The sequence below is a fragment of the Hibiscus syriacus genome, unplaced genomic scaffold, assembly GCF_006381635.1.
Source record: "Hibiscus syriacus cultivar Baekdansim isolate YM2019G1 unplaced genomic scaffold, ASM638163v2 tig00111833_pilon, whole genome shotgun sequence".
In the NCBI taxonomy this organism is placed as follows: Eukaryota; Viridiplantae; Streptophyta; class Magnoliopsida; order Malvales; family Malvaceae; genus Hibiscus; species Hibiscus syriacus.
The window spans coordinates 290,143-312,107 of NW_024063191.1; the positions used below are offsets into that span (position 1 = coordinate 290,143).

Here is a 21,965-nt window from a genome sequence, read left to right on the forward strand (position 1 = left end):
AAATTAAAAACAAAAGAAAGAAAGAAATTAGTAAACTGTCGTTAGTCCTCGACAACGCCTTCAATTTGACATGCATCATTTTTTGTGTCAAAATAATTTATTCTTCTAAATTAATAAATAAAAAAAAATTTAACATAGTAAAGGAGAAATAAGGATCGATCCCATAGAGACTAAGGAGACTTCCTGATTTATTCGTGCTTTGATTAATGTTTGTGCCAATAAGTGGATTGTGTGGTATTCAAGTAATGATGAGGCTTTGTAGATGAAGAGAGTAAAATAAAATAAAAACAAGAAAATAAAGAATATTGAAGAGAAGTGAAAGAAGATTAAGAAAAAGATTTAAAAGAAATAAATTCAATATGGCAAAATCAGCCTTGGGCTTTCTCTTTGACTCAGTTTCCTTGGATCATCAAAAATGGTTTTTACTTCAGGATTTACGTCGATTACTTGTCTATAATGATCAATCCTTATGACTATGCTTTGTATACCAAATACCCAAGTGCAACCTTTGATTCCGTCTTTGGAAATTAAGTAATCAACATCAATTGTTGTAGATTAAAAACCATTTAAGTTCGTAAAAGAGCGTCTTAGATTATGTTGTTTCAATAATAACCTATTTCGACCTCAATTCCCTCTTAGCAATCAATTTGCTAAGTGTGTTTCCAAGAAGTCGAATGTGCTTTCAATAAATCGATCCTTCCTCCACACATTTCATCTTAACAACATCCTGACCAACGCCAATCTTTGGTTTTGAAATCGTTTTGATTTTTTAAAATAAACGCAAGAAATTGAGAGAGATTTCTGAAGTTATTTGAGTGTTTTTCAATTCTCATGTTGGAATTAAATCATCACTTTAGTCATCAGCTTAAAAGAAAATTAAATAAAACGAAAATAGAATATAAGAAAGGATTTTTATTAAACTAAAGAAAGAAAGAAAGAAATAATGCAATCTGAGATGTCATTGAAGCTTTACCCAAAGTGTGTATTTATATCTTCCTAAAACCCTAAAATATGCTGAAAATACAAAAGATAATTATTTAAATTTAAATCCTAAAAATTAAAAAGATAATTCCTAAAAACTTGATTTTCAAATGCTTGAAATACTTCAGCCGTCCATCCACTTTCTAGAATTGTTGACTGGACACTGTTAACTGGACCTTCTAGTAGTTGTTAACTCACAGCCACATCAACATTTCATACCTAAATTCATGTTCACTATTCCAACTTTGATTCCAGAACAAAAAGTGTCATTTTAAGTTCATTTTTCAGAAGTCATTTCCCTGCACAGAAATCACATAAATAGTCCAAAATCAGCAATAATAATGAACAAACGAGGAGTATTTAATCATAAAATGTTGTCCAAAATAAACATTGAACGCTACTGAGTGGAGTTTCTAGAATTTGTTGACTCACTGTCACGTCAACATTTCATGCCCAAATTCATGCCTACTGTTCCAACCTTGATTCGAGAACAAAAAGTGTAATTTTTAGTCATGTTAAGCACATTTTTCAGAAGTCATTGCCCTACACAGAAATCACGTAAAAAGACCCAAATCAGTAATAATAATTAACAACCGAGGAGTATTTAATCATAAAATATTGGCCAAAATAAACATTGAACGCTGCTGTGCGAACCTTCTAGAAGGTGCTGACTCACTGCCACATCAACATTTCATGCCCAAATTCATACTCACTGTTCCAGCCTCGATTCCAGAACAAAAAGTACAATTTTTAGTCTTTTTAAGCATATTTCTAGAAGTCATTGCCTTGAAATAATATCTTGTAAAAAGGTAAAATCAATAATAATAATGAACAAACGATGATCATTTAATCATAAAATATTGCATAAAATAAACACTAGTTAATTAAGTATGTCGGTAAGTTGTGGATTCATAAATATTTTTTAATGTGAGCACACATATGTTAACAATATAAAATTTTTGAATATGTTAGATACAAATAAAATTTCAGGGTGTATACAGTCCATAAAATAAATAACTAATCGAGGAAAACTCATATATAAAAAAAATGGATGTCCCTTGTTCCTATATATAATGGGGTAAGGGGGAGGTAAGAAAGTAGGCTGCCCCCAACAACAGGTTAAGAGCAACTTCCGTATAAGACCTCCGAATTATAAAATGCCCTCCGTGGGACTCGATCCCAAGACCTCAAGGTTAAGAACCTTGTCCTCTACCAACTGAGCTGGATAATCATCTAAAACAAACTGATATATTAAGATGAACATAATTTTTTTAAGATTAACACAATCAATAAAATAAATAATTAAAATTTTTGAATTTTAATATAGAAAAATAATCACTCTCACCAGGCCCGGGCGCGGAGACTGCTGTCAGCCGATCCTGCTACAAAGTGGATTAGGCGACGTGTAAGCATCGTACCAGCAAGTCATAAGGTAAGAACATTTAAACTATTTAACCATGAATAGTTTGCTCAATTACCAAAATATGCCTCTTGTTTTTCCTCCAAACTTGTAGCCTGTTTTGCATTCCCCATAACACAGGTGGTTTTCGTGGACATTTCTGTCACATCCTTCCAAAACCCATGTGCCCACTGCCCACTTTTTAATTATCTTGGGATCGAATATCATTCTGAATCCCATTTTTGCCCTCACAACTTGTTGTCATCGAGTTAGTTCACAAGGACTTTTATGTCATATTCTTCCAAATCCGTCCAACCTATGCGCCCACCGAACCAAAACCATTGTCGAAACCATGAGCAGATAGCAAGTAGTTTTGGTTCTCTTGTAAATATAAGAATCCCCTTCTTCCACTTTCCCACCAACAAAACAGCAAAAATCAGTGTCTCTTTCTTAATACAAACTTCACGAAATGAGTTCAAGTAGCAGAGCGTGGATCGTGGCAGCTAGTATTGGAGCAGTGGAAGCATTGAAAGACCAAGGCGTCTGCAGATGGAACTATACTGTAAGGTCAGCCGTGCAGCATGCCAAGAACCATCTCCGGTCTGCTTCACAGGCCAAGACTCTCTCTTCTCAATCCTCCGCTGCAATTTCCCAAGGACTCAAGTCTAAACAATCTGAAGAGTCTCTGCGGACGGTCATGTACTTGAGCTGTTGGGGTCCCAACTGAACCAATTCTTTACAGCAAATATCCTTTGAGTGAATTGGTGGTCATTTCGACAAGGTTTTTGAGGACTGAGCCAACACTCATTTGGGTTGTATAATTAATGTAAATAGCTTTCTATCATCGCATATAACTTAATGAAAGAGAATTTTGCGAATCGCTTGCCTTTTCATTCTTTTTGCTACTTTCTCCTATAATTGATGTCCCTGTAATCGGAAAAAATAAACTAATTGATCTAAATTTTTGATGCAATCCGAAAATTAATCCGATAAATTCGATCTGTGAATCTGATCTATAAAGTGAACAGAATCTAGACTTAAAATAACTCAATCTAATCTTAATGCCCTTAATCTCACTTACATCTAGGTTTAGATAGATCACTTTTGTTTATTTTGTCTTGTCTACTTTTGATTACTAGTTTTGAAAAACATAAAATATAATTAATTTTGTTTTTATTTAATTAATATATAATTATCTTAAGTTAAATGTCAGTAATAACAATTAAAATTTTAATATCATCACACATTTAGATCTTTTTATTTACACATTATCTTAGTTTATTTACACATTATCTTAGTTTTATCTTAGTTTTATCACACTTTTAATAAATAAAAATAAATTTAATTTTTAATCGAATGATGTTATAAGTTTATTTACACGTATAGATAGACATACTGATAGTTCACAAATCTCGTGATGCAAAACTCAATTCAAAATAAGTCAAAGCATCACCATAAGCTTATAATTAAATCCAATCTCCACTATTTAAAAATAAATATAATGTAAAATTCAAGAGGTCTTTAAATAAGATTGTAAATTAGTTAAGGTATGGGTAAGGATAAAGGCCGAAAAGAAATGATTTAAGTTTTCAAGATAAAAGATCAAAGAGATTCGAAATAATCCATAAATTAACATAAAGCTTAAAAAAATAGAACAAGTAAAAATAATAGATAAAAGACATTTGAAACAACCAAAATTTCTTTTTTTTTTCTTCTTATTCGAATAAAGGGTATGTTTTTCTTTTTCTTTCTTTGTTTTTTAAAACAACGCATTGTTCACTATTTTTTTTAAACTTCTTTTTTTCCTTTTTTTCAATGAGAATTTTTTTATTGAACAGAAAATTTGTTTTTTATCGTAGAACAATAATCTCGAGTCTCGGCAAAGGTATGCAAAAAAAGATATGAAATAAAAGGCTTCGGGTTTAATTTGATGAGGTGAAAATCAAAGAAAAAAAGGAAAATAGCTCAAATATGGTTCACTAAGGGGTAAAAGGGTAGGCATTTTGGGTAGCGAAAGGGTTAATTCTAAGGGCCTCTATCATACTAAAAACATCAAATTCATGGATTTAGTCTCGACTAGTGTTACATCACAAGTTTTAGAATGCTAAAACTAGTTTGACACACACAAAGAAAAAAAGAGAAAAAACGAAAAGTGTATGCTCATTAGACTCAAAGCTCACAAGAATATGCATAATGTATCAAGTAAATCCAAATTTAATTAGGAATGACGGAGTACCTGTAAAATTCAAAGAAAAATAAAAATTAACTAATTAATTAATTAATTAAATATTAAGCAAATAAAATATAAAAATGGGTTACCTCCCATTAAAGTGCTTTATTTAACGTCGTTAGCATGACGACCTGATTCAAACTACAGGTTCCGTAAGATGTTTTCTCCACTTGTAACATCCCCAACCTGTACCCAACTCGAATATGAATCCTATGTGTCACACTGATAATTCAAAACGTTTATATTTATAGAAATCATGGAAAATTTAAACTTTCATTAACATAAAGTTAACCATTTACATAAGGACAATCAAAATATTACAAAAACCAATCAGAGCATATGTAAATCACAATTTGTCAATTTGTCTACATGCCAATACATTTGTTACAACAAAATACATACTGTGTAATTTACTTAGTAAGGCATATAATTATAATAAAATAATACATTTCCTAAAGTATGAACATGCAATCTAATCATTCCATATGCAATCACAGTTATCATTTTACTATTTAATGACATCACTTATGATCCACCATTAACCAATAATAACATGATATCTTATAAGAAATCAAACTCTTTTATATATTTTATGTGCCCGTGTATATTACTGAGAACTTAAGGTATATGAGTACTTTGAGGTTGTGCACATATGTTGTCACCACAGCTCATATAATTTCCACTTCATGGCATATGAAATTTGTCCTGAAGGACATAGGTAAACTGTCCATATGTCTCGAAAGACATCGGTAACCCTCGACACTTGGAATGCCAACTATACCTATAGCTCTCACATCATATAACACGGGCACTATCATTATGATTCATATCATTGCTCTTATGATCACATGTTCCTCCTCTTCTATCACACACCACATGTATGTGTAAACACCAATCTCATATCATATAACATGTAATCACATATATCATGTCTCATAGTTTATATTATTTCATCTATGTTCATGTAATCACTTATGCCATAACTTGTTCATATATGTTTACATATACATCACATTAATTATATATCATTTCATGTATTCACTTATTTTGAGTTCACTTGTCTTATATTATATGTTTCTATAATTACTTATGTCAATACCACCTAACTTATATTATAACTCCTTATATTCATTATCATACCATATAACATGTAGCCTTTACGAATTTATCCATGTATTCATGCATACATACTAGTCATCTCAAAACATACACTAACATTCCTATATTTATGCAATCAAATATTGGAATTAGACTCAACGTGAGTCTTATTTCCATATACATCATTTACAACTAGTATGTACTCACCTTGGCCTCATTAAGTTCCAATCCCCTTTTACGATTTCCTTTCTTTCGATCGAATCTTAACTTGATAGTCATCCCGGAACTTGTTTGTGCTCGATATCTACATAATCACACATTAATACATATCAATATCCAATTGATATACTCTAATCTATCATTTCTTAGACCAAAAGAAAGGTTTATTTCTATTTCCCCTTGAAGTGCATAGGTACACACTATAGTGTATCGATGCATTCCTAAACGTGTGTATCGATGCACTACCTATGCATCGGTACACAAATTACATTTGATGTTTTCATCTTAAGAGGTGTATCGATGCACTCCCTATGCATCGATGCACTTATTACATTCGATGTTTTTATTCCATTCAGAGTGCATCGGTACATATTCACTTCATTTTGAGCTCGACTCATAAATTACATTTTGAGCTCGAAAATCACTTCATTTTTACCTCAACTCCTCATATTTCACCCCCTTTAATATTCCTAACTCTCATACACATACTTGCACTCTTTTCTACTCAATAATCACTTCTTTAACCTCCATATCCTCTCCTCCTTATGAAATTCAAGAATCATACCCAAATTTTAACATGTTACAAATCCAATTATAACACTTCATACATATTAATTAGATTGATCACAAGTCAAATTCACTCTTAAACCTCATTAAAGAACCCTCTTTCAAGATTTTACTTATTCTTCTCTTTTCTTTAATTCTTTAATTCTCTTCATCTTATTGTTTCAAGACAATTTAAGCTCTCCTTAAGCTTAATTATCACCTAATAATCAAAACTCAACCTTAAATTTAACAAGAAATCAATTAACCAGAAACTCACATTTGGTTATTGGCTTCCACACGTGAAGAAGAAAGGAGAAGAAGAGAACTTTGGAAACTCACTTAGTTTCCCTTCTTTCCCCCCACATGGTTAATATATATATAACCATATTTAATTATTTTCCTTACAAATGACCATTTTTTCATTCAATTCTTCCCTCTTTATAGTTTAATCCTACATAATATTTTTATATAAGTCCTTAAACTATTTAATTATTCTACTTTAGTCACTAAATTCTTAAATTTAACAATTTGGTCACTAACCTGGTATAAAGATGTTACAAATCTTCCTCTTAAGAAAATTCATCCTCGAATTTTCACTGCACACATTGATAAAAATATATCTTCTAATGTTCTCATATTGCTTCCTTTATTTAATATTTTATGTCATCGTCAAAACTTGTATTTATTCCTTTAGTTCTTCAACTATCTTTCTTTATTTTCACTTATCATATAAACAATAACATCAATTCTTATTATTCAAAATCATAAATCGATCAGAATTCCTTATCATATTCTATCATCACTTAACCACCTTATAAACTTCCTTAATACATATAAACTATTATTTATTTTATTGACCATATCTGCTTAACTAAGAGACATGACTTTAAATCTTTATCTCAGATGATTACAATATACTCTTTGCAGAATCCAACAATCTCTTTATACAACTTTACATATTTTTCTTATTTCTAATTAAACTTATAATCTACACCTCAAAATAATTGTTATTGTACTGGATCCTTTAACTCTCTCTTTAACTTCAATTTAACTATTTTTCCAGAAACCAAAATCCCCTTATAAATAGACCATATCTTTTCCTTCATACTCATATACTCTTTTCATATCATTTATACTTATCACTGATCATCAATCTTTATCGCATTCAATAACTCCAAGTTAGCATTACTTGCATAAATCTTATTATTTGAAAAATACTTATTCGAATCACAATACACATATCCCTTTTTATCATCTTAACCTTTCTATCAATCCTTAATTTTTCCCTTGTCATCCGAATCCTTATTTCCTTTACTTGATACTTGATTAATTTATCCGGATATCATCTTCTACTACGATAATTTCTCATTCTTCTAAAATAATTAATGTTTCATTCTTCCTTCACAATCAATATTTACATGATAGCGATATAACATTTCCATTCCTAGCATCACTTCAAATTTATTAGAAGGTAATTTCATCAGATTAGCAGGGAATTCAATTCCCTGAATCAGTAGGAAACACCCTTAACACACTCTATTCACCCGAGCATTGTTCTAACGAATTGATCACTATCAAATCATTACCATTAACTTCTAATTGTATTCTCACTTCTCTTACCAATTTATTACTAATACATGAATATTTAGACCCCATGTCAAACAACACCATAACACATTTACTATACCATAGAAAAGTACATGTGATTATCTCTGGATCATCCTTATCTTCCATGGTATTAAGATTTTATACTCTAGCAGTGGAGCAAACTTCCTGTTAAGTAGAGGATTCTGGTTAACATTTGCCTCTTCCTCTACCTCTTCATCTCTGAGACATCGAAGCAGATCCCTCCAACTGTACAGGCTCTCTTGTCCCCAATGGACAATCTCTCATGAAATATCATGTCTCCCTACATCGAAAACAGGCTCCAGACTCAACTCTACATGTCCTACTGTGGTATCTTCCACACTTTTGACAATGTCTTTGTTGTGCTCTTCTATCACCAGACCTTACTGATTGAGTCTGCCCAATTCTTATCTAATTTGATCCTCTAGCGGAGGATGTCATCGTTTCAGACCTTACCTGGGATCGAAATTCAGAATCTCTGCCTCTCTTGGGTGGTGCAGAACTTAATGAAGTCCCAATTCTTTTTTATGAATTGGCTCTTTGCTCCCCAAATCATTCATTTTGAGCTTTCTCTAGAGCTTTAGCACAGTTTATCACCTCTTGAAACGAGGATATATTTAACACTATTAATATTTCTTTAAGCTTCGGGTGTAAACCCTCATTAAACCACTCACATGCATCTTTTTCTGTAGGCATCAATTCTGTTGTAAAGTGACTTAATTTGTTGAACTCACACTCATACTCATACACGGTGCAGTTTATTTGCTTCAGGTTCAAAAATTCTTGTTTCATCTACTTAATGAACTGGTCTCCTATGTACTTATGAATAAACTCTTGCAAAAATAGAGACCATGTCACCTGATCACTGATTATCCTCAAGATGACATTTGTCCACCAGATTCTCACTTTCTCACGAATCAATGAGACTACTCCATCTAGCTTCTCCACATCATAATAGTGGAGTCATTCTAACATAATATTTACATCGTTGAGCCAAATATCCGCAGTAACCAGACCTTCCTCGGCTTCACCTTTGAACTCTAGAGCTCCTAATCCCTTTAATTCCTTTGCAACATTCATCCTCAAAGTTGAAGAGGCAGGAGGTTGGAAACGCGCTAATACCGCGTCCAACGTCCTGAAGAACATATCTTGATCACTTACAGGCATTCCAGAAGGTGCATGTTCTTGACCTTACCTGGTCAGAGCAAGTGAATTACTGCTCTCAGCTAATATATTATCTCTCGCTTCACTTCGAGAGGTATCTTGTCCGGACATCTAATAAGATATATCCAAATATTTCTATAAGTACAACATCATACTCTTTACTCTTATCAGATCAGAAGTTATTACTACTATGTTGGCATGTACACTTTTTATGACACTTTGGACTTTGGTTTATGCCGAGAATCGACTAAACCGTAGCTTTGATACCATTAAATGTAACACCCCAACTTGTACCCAACCCGGATACGAGTCCGATGTGACACATTAACTTTTCAAAACATGTATATTCATAAAAACTATATGAAATTTAAAACTTTTATTAACACAAAAGTCATATTTACATCATTGAGTTCGAAACGTTATAAAGTTGATCAGAGCATACGAAAATCTACATTTACTTACATGCCAACACCTTTAATACAACAAAATACCTACTATGTGATTTACTTCTGATCTGATCTCTTGTGAAAGTATATTGTTCTTCCGGTCTCAAATCTGACCCTCGAGCTTTTAATACCTACGTGTAAAACACTTACACGTTAAGTCATAGACTTAGTGAGGCATAAACTTATAATAAAGAATTTCTATAAGTATGAACATGCAATCTAGTAACTAATAACAATTATGCATATTACATTATAAATCCACACTGTTGTATAGGAATCAGTATAAACAACATTAACACATCAGCATGCAAACCTGTACACACTCTTTACATCTTTTATAAGCCCATGTACACTATTGAGAACTTAACGTATACGAATTTTGAGGTTGTGCACACATATGCTGTCACCACAGTTCGTATAAAATCCACTAAGTGGCATATGAAATCTGTGTCCCGAAGGACCTATCCATATGTTTCGAAGAACATAGGTAACATTGTTCATATGTCCTGAATGACATAGGTAAACTGTCCATATGTCTCGAAAGACATAGGTAACCCTCGACTCTTGGCATGCTAACTATACCTATAGCTCTCACATCATATAATATGGGCACTATCATTATGATTCATATCACTACTCTTATGATCACATGTTCCTCATCTTCTATCACATACCACATGTATGTGTAAACACCAAACTCATATCATATAACATGTAATCACATATATCATGTCTCATAGTTTATATTATTTCATCTATGTTCATGTAATAACTTATGCCATAACTTGTTCACATATGTTTACATATACATCACATTAATTATATACCATTTCCATGTATTCACTTATTTTAAGTTCACTTATCTTATATTACATGTTCCTATAATTACTTATGTCAATATCACCTAGCTTATATTATAATTTCATATATTCATTATCACATCATATAACATATAGCCTTTACGAATCTATCCATGTATTCATGCATACATTCTAGTCATCTCACAACATACACTAATATGCAATCAAATATTGGAATTAGACTCATCGCGAGTTTTATTTCCATATACATCATTTACAACTAGTATGCACTTACCTTGGCCTCACTAAGTTCCAATCCCCTTTTATGATTCCCTTTCTTTCGATCGAATCTTAACTTGATAGTCATCTCGAAACTTGTTCGTGCTCGATATCTACATAATCATACATTGATACATATCAATATCCAATTGATATACTCTAATCTATCATTTATTAGACCAAAAGAAATGTCTATTTCTATTTCCCCTTGAAGTGCAGCGGTACACACTATAATGTATCGATGCATTCCTGAACGTGTGTATCGATGCATTCCTGAACGTGTGTATCGATGCACTACCTATGCATCGGTACACAAATTACATTCGATTTTTTCATCTTAAGGGGTGTATCGATGCACTCCCTATGCATCGATGCACTTATTACATTCGATATTTTTATTCCATTGAGAGTGCATCGGTACACATTGAATGTGTATCGACGCACACAACCCAGAAATTACATTTTGAGCTCGAAAATCACTTCATTTTCACCTCAACTCCTCATATTTCACCCCCTTTAATATTCCTAACTCTCATACACATACTTGCACTCATTTCTATTCAGTAATCAATTCTTCAACCTCCATATCCTCTACTCCTTATGAAATTCAAGAATCATACCCAAATTTTAACATGTTACAAATCCATTTATAACACTTCATACATGTTAATTAGATTGATCACAAGTCAAATTCACTCTCAAACCTCATTAAAGAACTCTCTTTCAAGATTTCGCTTATTCCTCTATTTTCTTTAATTCCCTCTATTATCTTCATCTTATTGTTTCAAGACAATTTAAACTCTCTTTAAGCTTAATTATCACCTAATAATCAAAACGCAACCTTAAATTTAACAAGAAATCAATTAACCATAAACTCAGTTTTGACTCTTGGCTTCCACACGTGAAGAAGAAATGAGAAGAAGAGAACTCTGGAAACTCATTTAGTTTCCCCTCTTTCCCCCACGTGCTTAATATATATAACCATATTTAATTATTTTCCTTACAAATGACTATTTTGTCCTTCAATTCTTCCCTCTTATAGTTTAATCCTACACAACATTTTCATATAAGTCCTTGAACTATTTAATTATTCTACTTTAGTCATTAAATTTTGAAATTTAACAATTTGTTCACTAACCCGGTATTGAGGATGTTACATCGTATATGTCCCGAAAGACCTCATATAACCCTCGACTCTTGGCATGTCAACTATACCTATAGCTCTCATATTACATAACATGGGCTTAAATATTTATATGTTCTATATATCGATATCATCACTAATTCATCATATATTCATATACTCATATCATTTCTCTTATAATCATGTATGCCTTATCACATACCATGTATCACATATACATATAATCAACTATATCATGTCATATATCTTATGTTGTTTGATTATATTCACATGTATCATGTAGCATATGTAAAACCATATAAACAAATAACACTTATGCATGTGTTTATAATAATCATAATATATACATGTTCATAACTATTGAACCATGAACTTTAAAATAGGAAATAGACTTATCATAAGTCTTATTTTCATAAAACTACATCTATACTATAACATGCATTCATCTTAGCCTCACTGAATCCAAATCAATTTCTATGACTTTATTCTTCTTAATCGATCCTAACTCTTCGGTCGTTCCAGAATTTACTTATGCTCAATATCTACACAATCATACATTTGATGTGCATATCAGAATTCTAGGTATCACACTTCGATCCTTAATAACCCAAGCTAAAAGAAATGTTTAATAAAATTTTCCGCTTTTAGTAGTATCGGTACCCCTGTATGGTACTGATACTTCCCTAGCTGTGTTATCGATACCCATTTTCGATTCTGTGATTCTTATTTCCAAAATGGTATCGATACCTGATCTATGGTATCGGTACCCTGAGTATTGATACTACCCATTTTGTATCGATACCCCTTAAATAACTTGTTAAATTTTGGCTTATGGTATCGATACTGTTCAACCAGTATCGATACCCCATATACTAAATATCACTCTTTTACCTTTGAAGTATCGGTACTTGATGAATCAGTACCAATACCCATAGCCCATAAATCACTTTTTAAACCCAAATTTTACCCATATTAATCTAAACCTTTCATTCCTTCACCCCTTTCATATACTTAAACTTACATACACATACTCCAATCAATTTATATTCATATAACACGGCCTTATCTTCCAAATATCATCCTATATTTTGAAATTAAGAATCCTACCAATTTTTCAAAATGTTCTAATTTCAATTCTAACACTTCATACTTCTTAATTTAGCTGATTACAAGTCATATTTAGTTTCAAACTTTACTTACTAACTCTCTCCCAAAATTTCACTTATAAACCTCTTATCTTTAATCCTTCCAAACTCCTTTATCTTTTGATTTTAAGACAACTTAAGCTTTATTTCAGCTTAAGTATCATCTAAAGAACATAAACCAAACTTAAATTCAATTCAAGATCAGCTAACAAAAAACTCACCTTTGCTTTTGGATAACTCACGGTTGAAAGAGGAAGAAGAGTTATCTGGAAACTTTCTTTTCCCTTAATCCTTCAATTTCGCGTGTTTATATCCTTACCACAATACATTTGTAATTCATTTCTGGATCAAATGGCCATTTTTTCCTTCAATTCATCATTATTTTCTATTTAGCCATACACAAAATTTTCCATACAAGTCCCTGAACTATTCAATTTATCTACTTTAGTCACTAAATTATGAAGTTTTACAATTTGGTCACTAACCCGGTGTTGAGGATGTTACACCACTTCTTGGTCATAAATTAAAAACAAAAGAAAGAAAGAAATTAGTAAATTATCGTTAGTCCTCGACAACGCCTTCAATTTGACATGCATCATTTTTCGTGTCAAAATAATTTATTCTTCTAAATTAATAAATAAAGAAAATTTAACGTAGTAAAGGAGAAGTAAGGATCGATCCCATAGAGACTAAGGAGACTTCCTGATTTATTCGTGCTTTGTTTAATGTTTGTGCCAATAAGTGGATTGTGTGGTATTCAAGTAATGATGAGGCTTTGTAGATGAAGAGAGTAAAATAAAATAAAAACAAGAAAATAAAGAATATTAAAGAGAAGCGAAAGAAGATTAAGAAAAAGATTTAAAAGAAATAAATTCAATATGGCAAAATCAGCCTTGGGCTTTCTCTTTGGCTCAGTTTCCTTGGATCATCAAAAATGGTTTTTACTTCGGGATTCACGTCGATTACTTGTCTATAATGATCAATCCTTATGACTATGCTTTGTATACCAAATACCCAAGTGCAACCTTTGATTCCATCTTTGGAAATTAAGTAATCAACATCAATTGTTGTAGATTAAAAACCATTTAAGTTCGTAAAAGAGCGACTCGAATTATGTTGTTTCAATAATAACATATTTCGACCTCAATTCCCTCTTAGCAATCAATTTGCTAAGTGTGTTCCCAAGAAGTCGAATGTGCTTTCAATAAGTCGATCCTTCCTCCACATATTTCATCTTAACAACATCCTGACCAACGTCAATCTTTGGTTTTGAAATCGTTTTGATTTTTTAAAATAAACGCAAGAAATTGAGAGAGATTTCTGAAGTTATTTGAGTGTTTTTCAGTTCTCACGTTGGAATTAAATCATCACTTTAGCCATCAGCTTAAAAGAAAATTAAATGAAACGAAAATAGAATATAAGAAAGGATTTTTATTAAACTAAAGAAAGAAAGAAAAAAATCATGCAATCTGAGATGTCATTGAAGCTTTACCCAAAGTGTGTATTTATATCTTCCTAAAACCCTAAAATATGCTGAAAATACAAAAGATAATTATTTAAATTTAAATCCTAAAAATTAAAAAGATAATTCCTAAAAACTTGATTTTCAAATGCTTGAAATACTTCAGCCGTCCATCCACTTTCTAGAATTGCTGACTGGACGCTGCTAACTGGATCTTCTAGTAGTTGTTGACTCACTGCCACATCAACATTTCATACCTAAATTCATGTCCACTATTCCAACTTTGATTCGAGAACAAAAAGTGTCATTTTAAGTTCATTTTTCAGAAGTCATTTCCCTGCACAGAAATCACATAAATAGGCCAAAATCAGCAATAATAATGAACAAACGAGGAGTATCTAATCATAAAATATTGTCCAAAATAAACATTGAACGCTACTGAGTGGAGCTTCTAGAAGTTGTTGACTCACTGCCACGTCAACATTTCATGCCCAAATTCATGCCTACTGTTCCAACCTTGATTCGAGAACAAAAAGTGTAATTTTTAGTCATGTTAAGCACATTTTTCAGAAGTCATTGCCCTACACAGAAATCACGTAAAAAGACCCAAATCAGTAATAATAATTAACAACCGAGGAGTATTTAATCATAAAATATTGGCCAAAATAAACATTGAACGCTGCTGTGCGAACCTTCTAAAAGATGCTGACTCACTGCCACATCAACATTTCATGCCCAAATTCATACTCACTGTTCCAGTCTCGATTCCAGAATAAAAAGTACAAATTTTAGTCTTTTTAAACACATTTCTAGAAGTCATTGCCTTGAAATAATATCTTGTAAAAAGGTAAAATCAACAATAATAATAAACAAACGATGAGCATTTAATCATAAAATGTTGCACAAAATAAACACTAGTTAATTAAGTATGTCGATAAGTTGCGGATTCATAAATATTTTTCAATGTGAGCACACATATGTTAACAATATAAAATTTTTGAATATGTTAGATACAAATAAAATTTCAGGGTGTATACAGTCCATAAAATAAATAACTAATCGAGGAAAACTCATATATCAAGATGAACATAATTTTTTTAAAATTAACACAATTAATAAAATAAATAATTAAAAAAATTTAAATTTTAATATAGAAAAATAATCACTCTCACCAGGCCCGGGCTCGGAGACTGCTGTCAGCCGATCCTGCTACAAAGTGGATTAGACGACGTGTAAGCATCGTACCAGCAAGTCATAAGGTAAGAACATTTAAACTATTTAACCATGAATAGTTTGCTCAATTACCAAAATATGCCTCTTGTTTTTCCTCCAAACTTGTAGCCTGTTTTGCATTCCCCATAACACAGGTGGTTTTCGTGGACATTTCTGTCACATCCTTCCAAAACCCATGTGCCCACTGCCCACTTTTTAATTATCTTGGGATCGAATATCATTCTGAATCCCATTTTTGCCCTCACAACTTGTTGTCATCGAGTGAGTTCACAAGGACATTTATGTCATATTCTTCCAAATCCGTCCAACCTATGCGCCCACCGAACCAAAACCATTGTCGAAACCATGAGCAGATAGCAAGTAGTTTTGGTTCTCTTATAAATATAAGAATCCCCTTCTTCCACTTTACCATCAACAAAACAGCAAAATTCAGTGTCTCTTTCTTAATTCAAACTTCACGAAATGAGTTCAAGTAGCAGAGCGTGGATCGTGGCAGCTAGTATTGGAGCAGTGGAAGCATTGAAAGACCAAGGCGTCTGCAGATGGAACTATACTGTAAGGTCAGCCGTGCAGCATGCCAAGAACCATCTCCGGTCTGCTTCACAGGCCAAGACTCTCTCTTCTCAATCCTCCGCTGCAATTTCCAAAGGACTCAAGTCTAAACAATCTGAAGAGTCTCTGCGGACGGTCATGTACTTGAGCTGTTGGGGTCCCAACTGAACCAATTCTTTACAGCAAACATCCTTTGAGTGAATTGCTGGTCATTTCGATAAGGTTTGAGGACTGAGCCAACATACTCATTTGGGTTGTATAATTAATGTAAATAGCTTTCTATCATCGTATATAACTTAATGAAAGAGAATTTTGCGAATCGCTTGCCATTTCATTCTTTTCGCTACTGTCTCCTACAATTGATGTCCCTGTAATCGGAAAAAATAAGCTAATTGATCTAATATTTTTAATGCAATCCGAAAATTAATCCGATAAATTCGATTTATAAATCTGATCTATAAAGTGAATAGAATCTAGACTTAAAATAACCCAACCTAATCTTAATGCCATTAATCTCACTTAATTAAATTTAGGGTTAGATATATAGATGATCACTTTTATTTGTATCTTGTTACTTTTGTTCATTGTTTTTAAAAAACATGAAAAATTGAATCAAGACCTTGTAAACAGTGTAAGTGCTTGAATGGGATTGGTAAAATTGTGAAGATTCTTGGAGATGGTATTCAACTGGTTATAAATATAGGCTTAAGCTTTGCAAGGATAAACTCTGGTTATTCGACACTCTTGTATCTTATCTTCTGATTTTCAATCGTCTTTTTCTAATTATCCCGGAATTGATGAAAACGACGGAAAGAAAACTGAAGCAGGGATAAGAAGCAAGCAATTCTCAAAATCCTTTTCATTAGATGATAGAGAAATATTCCTCTCCTACATCTTTTTCTATGCTATATACATTCATACGGACAAGACAAATCAATGGAAAGCTCGAAGCATAGCTCAATTTGGACCCCAACAACTCAAGTACATGACTTTCCTCAAAGACTCTTCCGATTGTCAGTTGGAGTTGTCTTCCCTGCTCAATCCCTTGGAAATCGCTGCTGAGGATTGAGAAAAGAGGCTCTTGGCCTGAGAAGCGGACCGGAGATGGTTCTTGGAATGCTGCACGGCTGACCTGACAGTGTAGTTCCATCTGCAAATACCTTGGTCTTTCAGTGCTTCCACAGCTCCGATACTAGCCGCAACAATCCATGCTCTGCTGCTTGAACTCATATTTTCAAACACTCCTTGATTTTGGGATATTGAAATTGAAGAAGATCGTATTAGAAAGATAGACGGGATTTAGATGTACTTTGTTGATGGGGGCTACCGATGAAGCTTCTTGTATTATATAGGATCAGGGGAAATAAACTATTTGCTGTGTGGCTCGAGGTTTTGAGTTACTGGAAACAGCCGATGGTTTTCTCTTTATGAGCCTAAACATCCATAGCAAACCACTCGACGATTAAGGATACTTACCGGGCGAGTCTACTACGAGTCGGATAACGTTCCATTCATATTTGTTAAAAAAATTGTTGCTTGTTTTAACTCATTTTTTGTTAAGCTCATTAAAATTTTATTTGATTTGTGCTCGTTAAGAAAACATATTGTTCAACTTGTTGCTCATTAAACTCGTCATTCATTAACCTCGACGCTCATTGCTCGCTTTGTTATTCATTAATTTCAACGAAAATTTTACCTTATTTTATTAAATATAGATAAAATCTACTAATACTATATATAATTTAATATAAACATAAATTAATAAATTTAACTAAAAAATTTACCAAAAGAATATGTGAAGTAACAATCTAAAAATATATTAAAATAATAAACAAGATTTGATTTTTGAGTGTATGAAATATTTTTTTAACATAACTACTAAAGATTAAATAAAAAAAATTAACGAACTAGTCATAAATTTATCAAGTCAAATTGAATTTTGTCTGACTAAACTCGTTAAGGTCTCAAATTGAGTTCAAATTGAATTAACTCGAATCAAATTGAGTTTTTACCGAACTTTGATCGAGTCGAGTTCGAGTTGCTCACAAACTGCTCAACTCATTAAACATTCCATTAATGGCATGAATTAGACAGGGGCAAAATTGGGATTTGGTTGACTGAAAATAGCAGTGGTTTGTCATTAATAATTTCAAGAGGTGGTACCACGTAAGCATATTTTCATTTTATGTGATAAAAATAAATATTATTTTATAAATAAAAGATTTTCAAATATTATTTTAATAAAAACTAAAAATTATTATTCATTATCCATCCACTTGGAATTGGTACAACTGAAATATAGAGTTCATTGAAGGCCACGCAGGCAAGTTATTTGCAACGTGCTGTGATTTCAGTAGTACGTGTTCCGTATTCATTAACCCACGTAGACATCTTTATCGAACAAGTCTATCACGAGTTAGACAATATTTAACTCGTATTTATTAATAAATTTTGTTATTCAACTCGACTTGTTTAATTTATTAAAATTTTATTTAATTCGTGCTCGTTAAAAAAAATTAATACTTGTCGTTATTCATTAAATTCGATGTCTGATAAGCTTGATACACATTGCTTTTCTCACTACTTGTTAAGTTTTCCAAGACTTTTATCTTATTTTCTTAACTAAAACTAAAATCTACTAATATTATATATAGCTTAATGTAAATCTAAATTAATAAATTTAACAAAAAAATATTTAAAAAAGTGTATAAAATAATTTCAAAGTCTAAACTCTAAAGTAACAATTTACAAATACATTAAAATAATAAATTATGTTTAAATTTTCGGCCTAATAAAATATAAATTAATAAATTAATATTTATTTTATTGTTTATTAGAAAATTAATAGATTAATTATTTATCATCATTTTTATTAATTTTTTTGAATAAAATATTTTTTAAAATAACTACTAAAATATTATATTAAAAAATTAATCAACTACTAGCTGCCTTAATTTTTTTAGAATGAAATGTTTTTTAAAATAATTATTAAAAATTATATAAAAAAATTAATTAGCTACTTGTGAAATAAAAATTGTATAAAAAATTAATAAACTACTCGTAAATTTGAACTTTGCTCGACTCAAATTGTTAAGATCTTAAATCCAGTTTAAATTCGAGTCAAATCAAATTCGAATCACTAACGATTATTAAATTTTAACCAAATAAAATTTGAGTCATTCACGAATGTGGACCCCTAAACTCACCTTACAGATTACACAATAAAAAAATGTTTGTCTTAAATATATCTAATATATTAATTTATTATATATTTTTCATAATTGACCTTTCTTTAGTTATTCTCATTATGATGGGATGAGATTGCGATTAACATATCAATTTTTCATTCATTTATTATAGATATTTGTTCATATTTTTTAAATCCATTTTACATATCAGACTGTAACTAGTCGTTCACTGTCATATTTTATTTAAAATTATTTTGAATGTATTTTCAATATTATTTTAAATAATACCGTTTATAACTATTATAATCTATCCATATTTAAAAAAGACTTTAAAAAAAATCAACCGTAAAAACCGTCAAATGAGAGTTTAATTACGGTGATACAGTGAATTTTTCAAATAAAATAACCTTTCAATCAAATGGGAGCCTCCATAGGAGCGTACCTAATCTAACGGATCAGATTCAACCAACGTCTACTTTTTCCCAACGGCCATATATCTCCCAAGAAAATAAATTCATACCCCTTTTACCAAAATCCTTCAAACATCAGTACCAAAACTACATTCATCTCTGCGTATTCTTTCAACATTCAAAATTTTTGTTGTATTTTCTGTTTCTCCTCGATCTATAGTGTATAAGGATGAGTATTCTTCAATACCCAGATTCGTTTAATGTTCCAGAGCTTCAAGTCTGGAACAATGCGGCCTTCGACAATGGGGAGTCTGAAGATGCAAACGCCGTCAAGGTTTCTTGGTGTAATCTTGATTCTGGGTCGATGAATCAGTCACTGGAATCCGATGGAAGCAAAGAAAACCAGAGTCCTCTTTGGTTAAAATCCCCAGTTTATTTCAAATCTACTGCGCCTCTTGTCGAGCCTTGTTCCAAGAATGTTCCCGGGAACACGAAAGAGCCATTTTGGGCGAAAGTAATGAGTGGGGTTGGCAAGGAAGAAGACAAGAAGCGTGATGAGAAAAAGATTGATATGGAGATTGAAGAGACAGAGAAGGAGGTCACTCGTTTGTCATCGAAACTCGAAGCTCTCCGACTCGAAAAAGCCGAATACAATGCAAGAAGTATCGCGATGAGAGGAAGGATTGTGCCTGCCAAATTCATGGAGCCAAAACAGAGCATCAAGAATTTGGAGACGGTAAAAATGATTCAAGATACTCCGTTTTCAAGTGCTAAACCAAAATTGAATCGAAGGGGGGTTAGTTTAGGTCCAGCGGAGATTTTCTCAGCAACAAAATCGAGGCAATTTATGAAGCAGGAACTCACAACTCCTATACAGTCGATACAGAGTCGCCGCAAATCCTGTTTCTTTAAGCTTCAAGATATTGACGAAGGCAAGGTTACAAGAGAGAGAGGCAAGAGCTTGAGTCTCAGCCCTAAGCCACGTAAAACTGTTTCCAAGGTCATTGCTCCTAAGCCGGCAGCAACAACGGTCGGGGCTAAAAGGGCGGTGAAGAAAGAAGAGGGCGTTCTTTCTACAATTCAGCCTAAAAGGCTCTTCAAAGATGGAGAAAAACCAGTAACAGCAAAGAAACCATTGAAACCTGGGAGAGCCGTCAGTAGCAGGTACAATCAGATTCCCAACCAGAGAAATGCGAGTTTAACAATGAGCGATGCTCGAAAGCAGGATAGCAACAAGCACGATAAGAGGCGTGTTTCGAATGAACAGATAGTTGATTCGTGCAAGAATGAAAAGAGTGAGAACAGAGTGAAGAAGAAGTGGGAAATTCCAAGTGAAGTGATCATTCTAAAGGAGGAATCACCGCAGTCAATTGATAAGATCAATGATCTTCTTCCAAAGATCAGGACCGTGAGAGTTTGGCATGAAAGTCCTCGGGATTCAGGGCCAGCCAAAAGAGTGGCAGAGCTGATGGGAAGGAAATCATATTTCAATATGGAGGACTCTGTTCGTCAGGCTCTGAGTTTTGCAGAAGGGGATGGTGAGGAAGAGTGATTCATTCCCGTTCTTCTTCTTTCCTTTTGTCATTTACATTTGTAGACATTGGGGTTTCAGGAAGTAAACCATAACCATTGTTATGGGCTATGAATGGTTACGTTGGCTTGTAATTCATATGTATATGTTACAGGTTAAGCTTTTTCTTTCACTGCAAATGCAAAATAAAATGAGCTTTTCTCTTCCTTTTGGGGTGAAAGATGAAGATATTGTAAAAAGTTATTCTTTAGGCTATATTTTTGTTGGAAATACTGAAACCATATAGCTTCACAGTTGAATAAGCTTCACAGTTGAATGAGCTTCACAGTTGAATGAGCTTCCTTGTTCCCATCTGTGGCAACATATCTGTGTAGTGAAGGTTTATTGGAACAAGAACAAAGAAACACCATTAGTCATTTGAAAATTGTTCCTAACGTTGGATTCCAATAGCCAAAATTGTTCCTAACGATGGCATTGGGAGCTCAATCTGTGGCTAGCAACGCCTACCATTT

At 32.5% G+C, this 21,965-nt stretch overlaps 3 protein-coding genes and 1 pseudogene across 3 annotated transcripts; 3 read left to right on the forward strand and 1 right to left on the reverse strand.

Annotated features, from left to right (window-relative positions):
- Positions 1-2,840: 2,840 nt before the first annotated feature.
- Positions 2,841-3,146, forward strand: LOC120171365. The gene has a single exon (XM_039179075.1). The coding sequence runs from the start codon at positions 2,850-2,852 to the stop codon at positions 3,105-3,107; it is 258 nt and encodes an 85-aa protein (XP_039035006.1). The 5' UTR covers positions 2,841-2,849; the 3' UTR covers positions 3,108-3,146.
- Positions 3,147-16,163: 13,017 nt separating this feature from the next.
- On the forward strand, positions 16,164-16,643 carry LOC120171358. Its single transcript, XM_039179067.1, has one exon. It carries the CDS (start codon positions 16,235-16,237, stop codon positions 16,490-16,492), a length of 258 nt encoding a protein of 85 aa, XP_039034998.1. The 5' UTR covers positions 16,164-16,234; the 3' UTR covers positions 16,493-16,643.
- A 638-nt stretch (positions 16,644-17,281) lies between these two features.
- LOC120171357 lies at positions 17,282-17,628 on the reverse strand (annotated as a pseudogene).
- Positions 17,629-20,075: 2,447 nt separating this feature from the next.
- LOC120171372 lies at positions 20,076-21,667 on the forward strand. The gene has a single exon (XM_039179082.1). It carries the CDS (start codon positions 20,152-20,154, stop codon positions 21,472-21,474), a length of 1,323 nt encoding a protein of 440 aa, XP_039035013.1. The 5' UTR covers positions 20,076-20,151; the 3' UTR covers positions 21,475-21,667.
- Positions 21,668-21,965: the final 298 nt, after the last annotated feature.

Excerpts from the sequence above, each read along its gene's own strand:
- LOC120171365 (XM_039179075.1), top strand. The coding sequence starts at position 2,850 with ATGAGTTCAAGTAGCAGAGCGTGGATCGTGGCAGCTAGTATTGGAGCA.
- LOC120171358 (XM_039179067.1), top strand. The coding sequence starts at position 16,235 with ATGAGTTCAAGTAGCAGAGCGTGGATCGTGGCAGCTAGTATTGGAGCA.
- LOC120171372 (XM_039179082.1), top strand. The coding sequence starts at position 20,152 with ATGAGTATTCTTCAATACCCAGATTCGTTTAATGTTCCAGAGCTTCAA.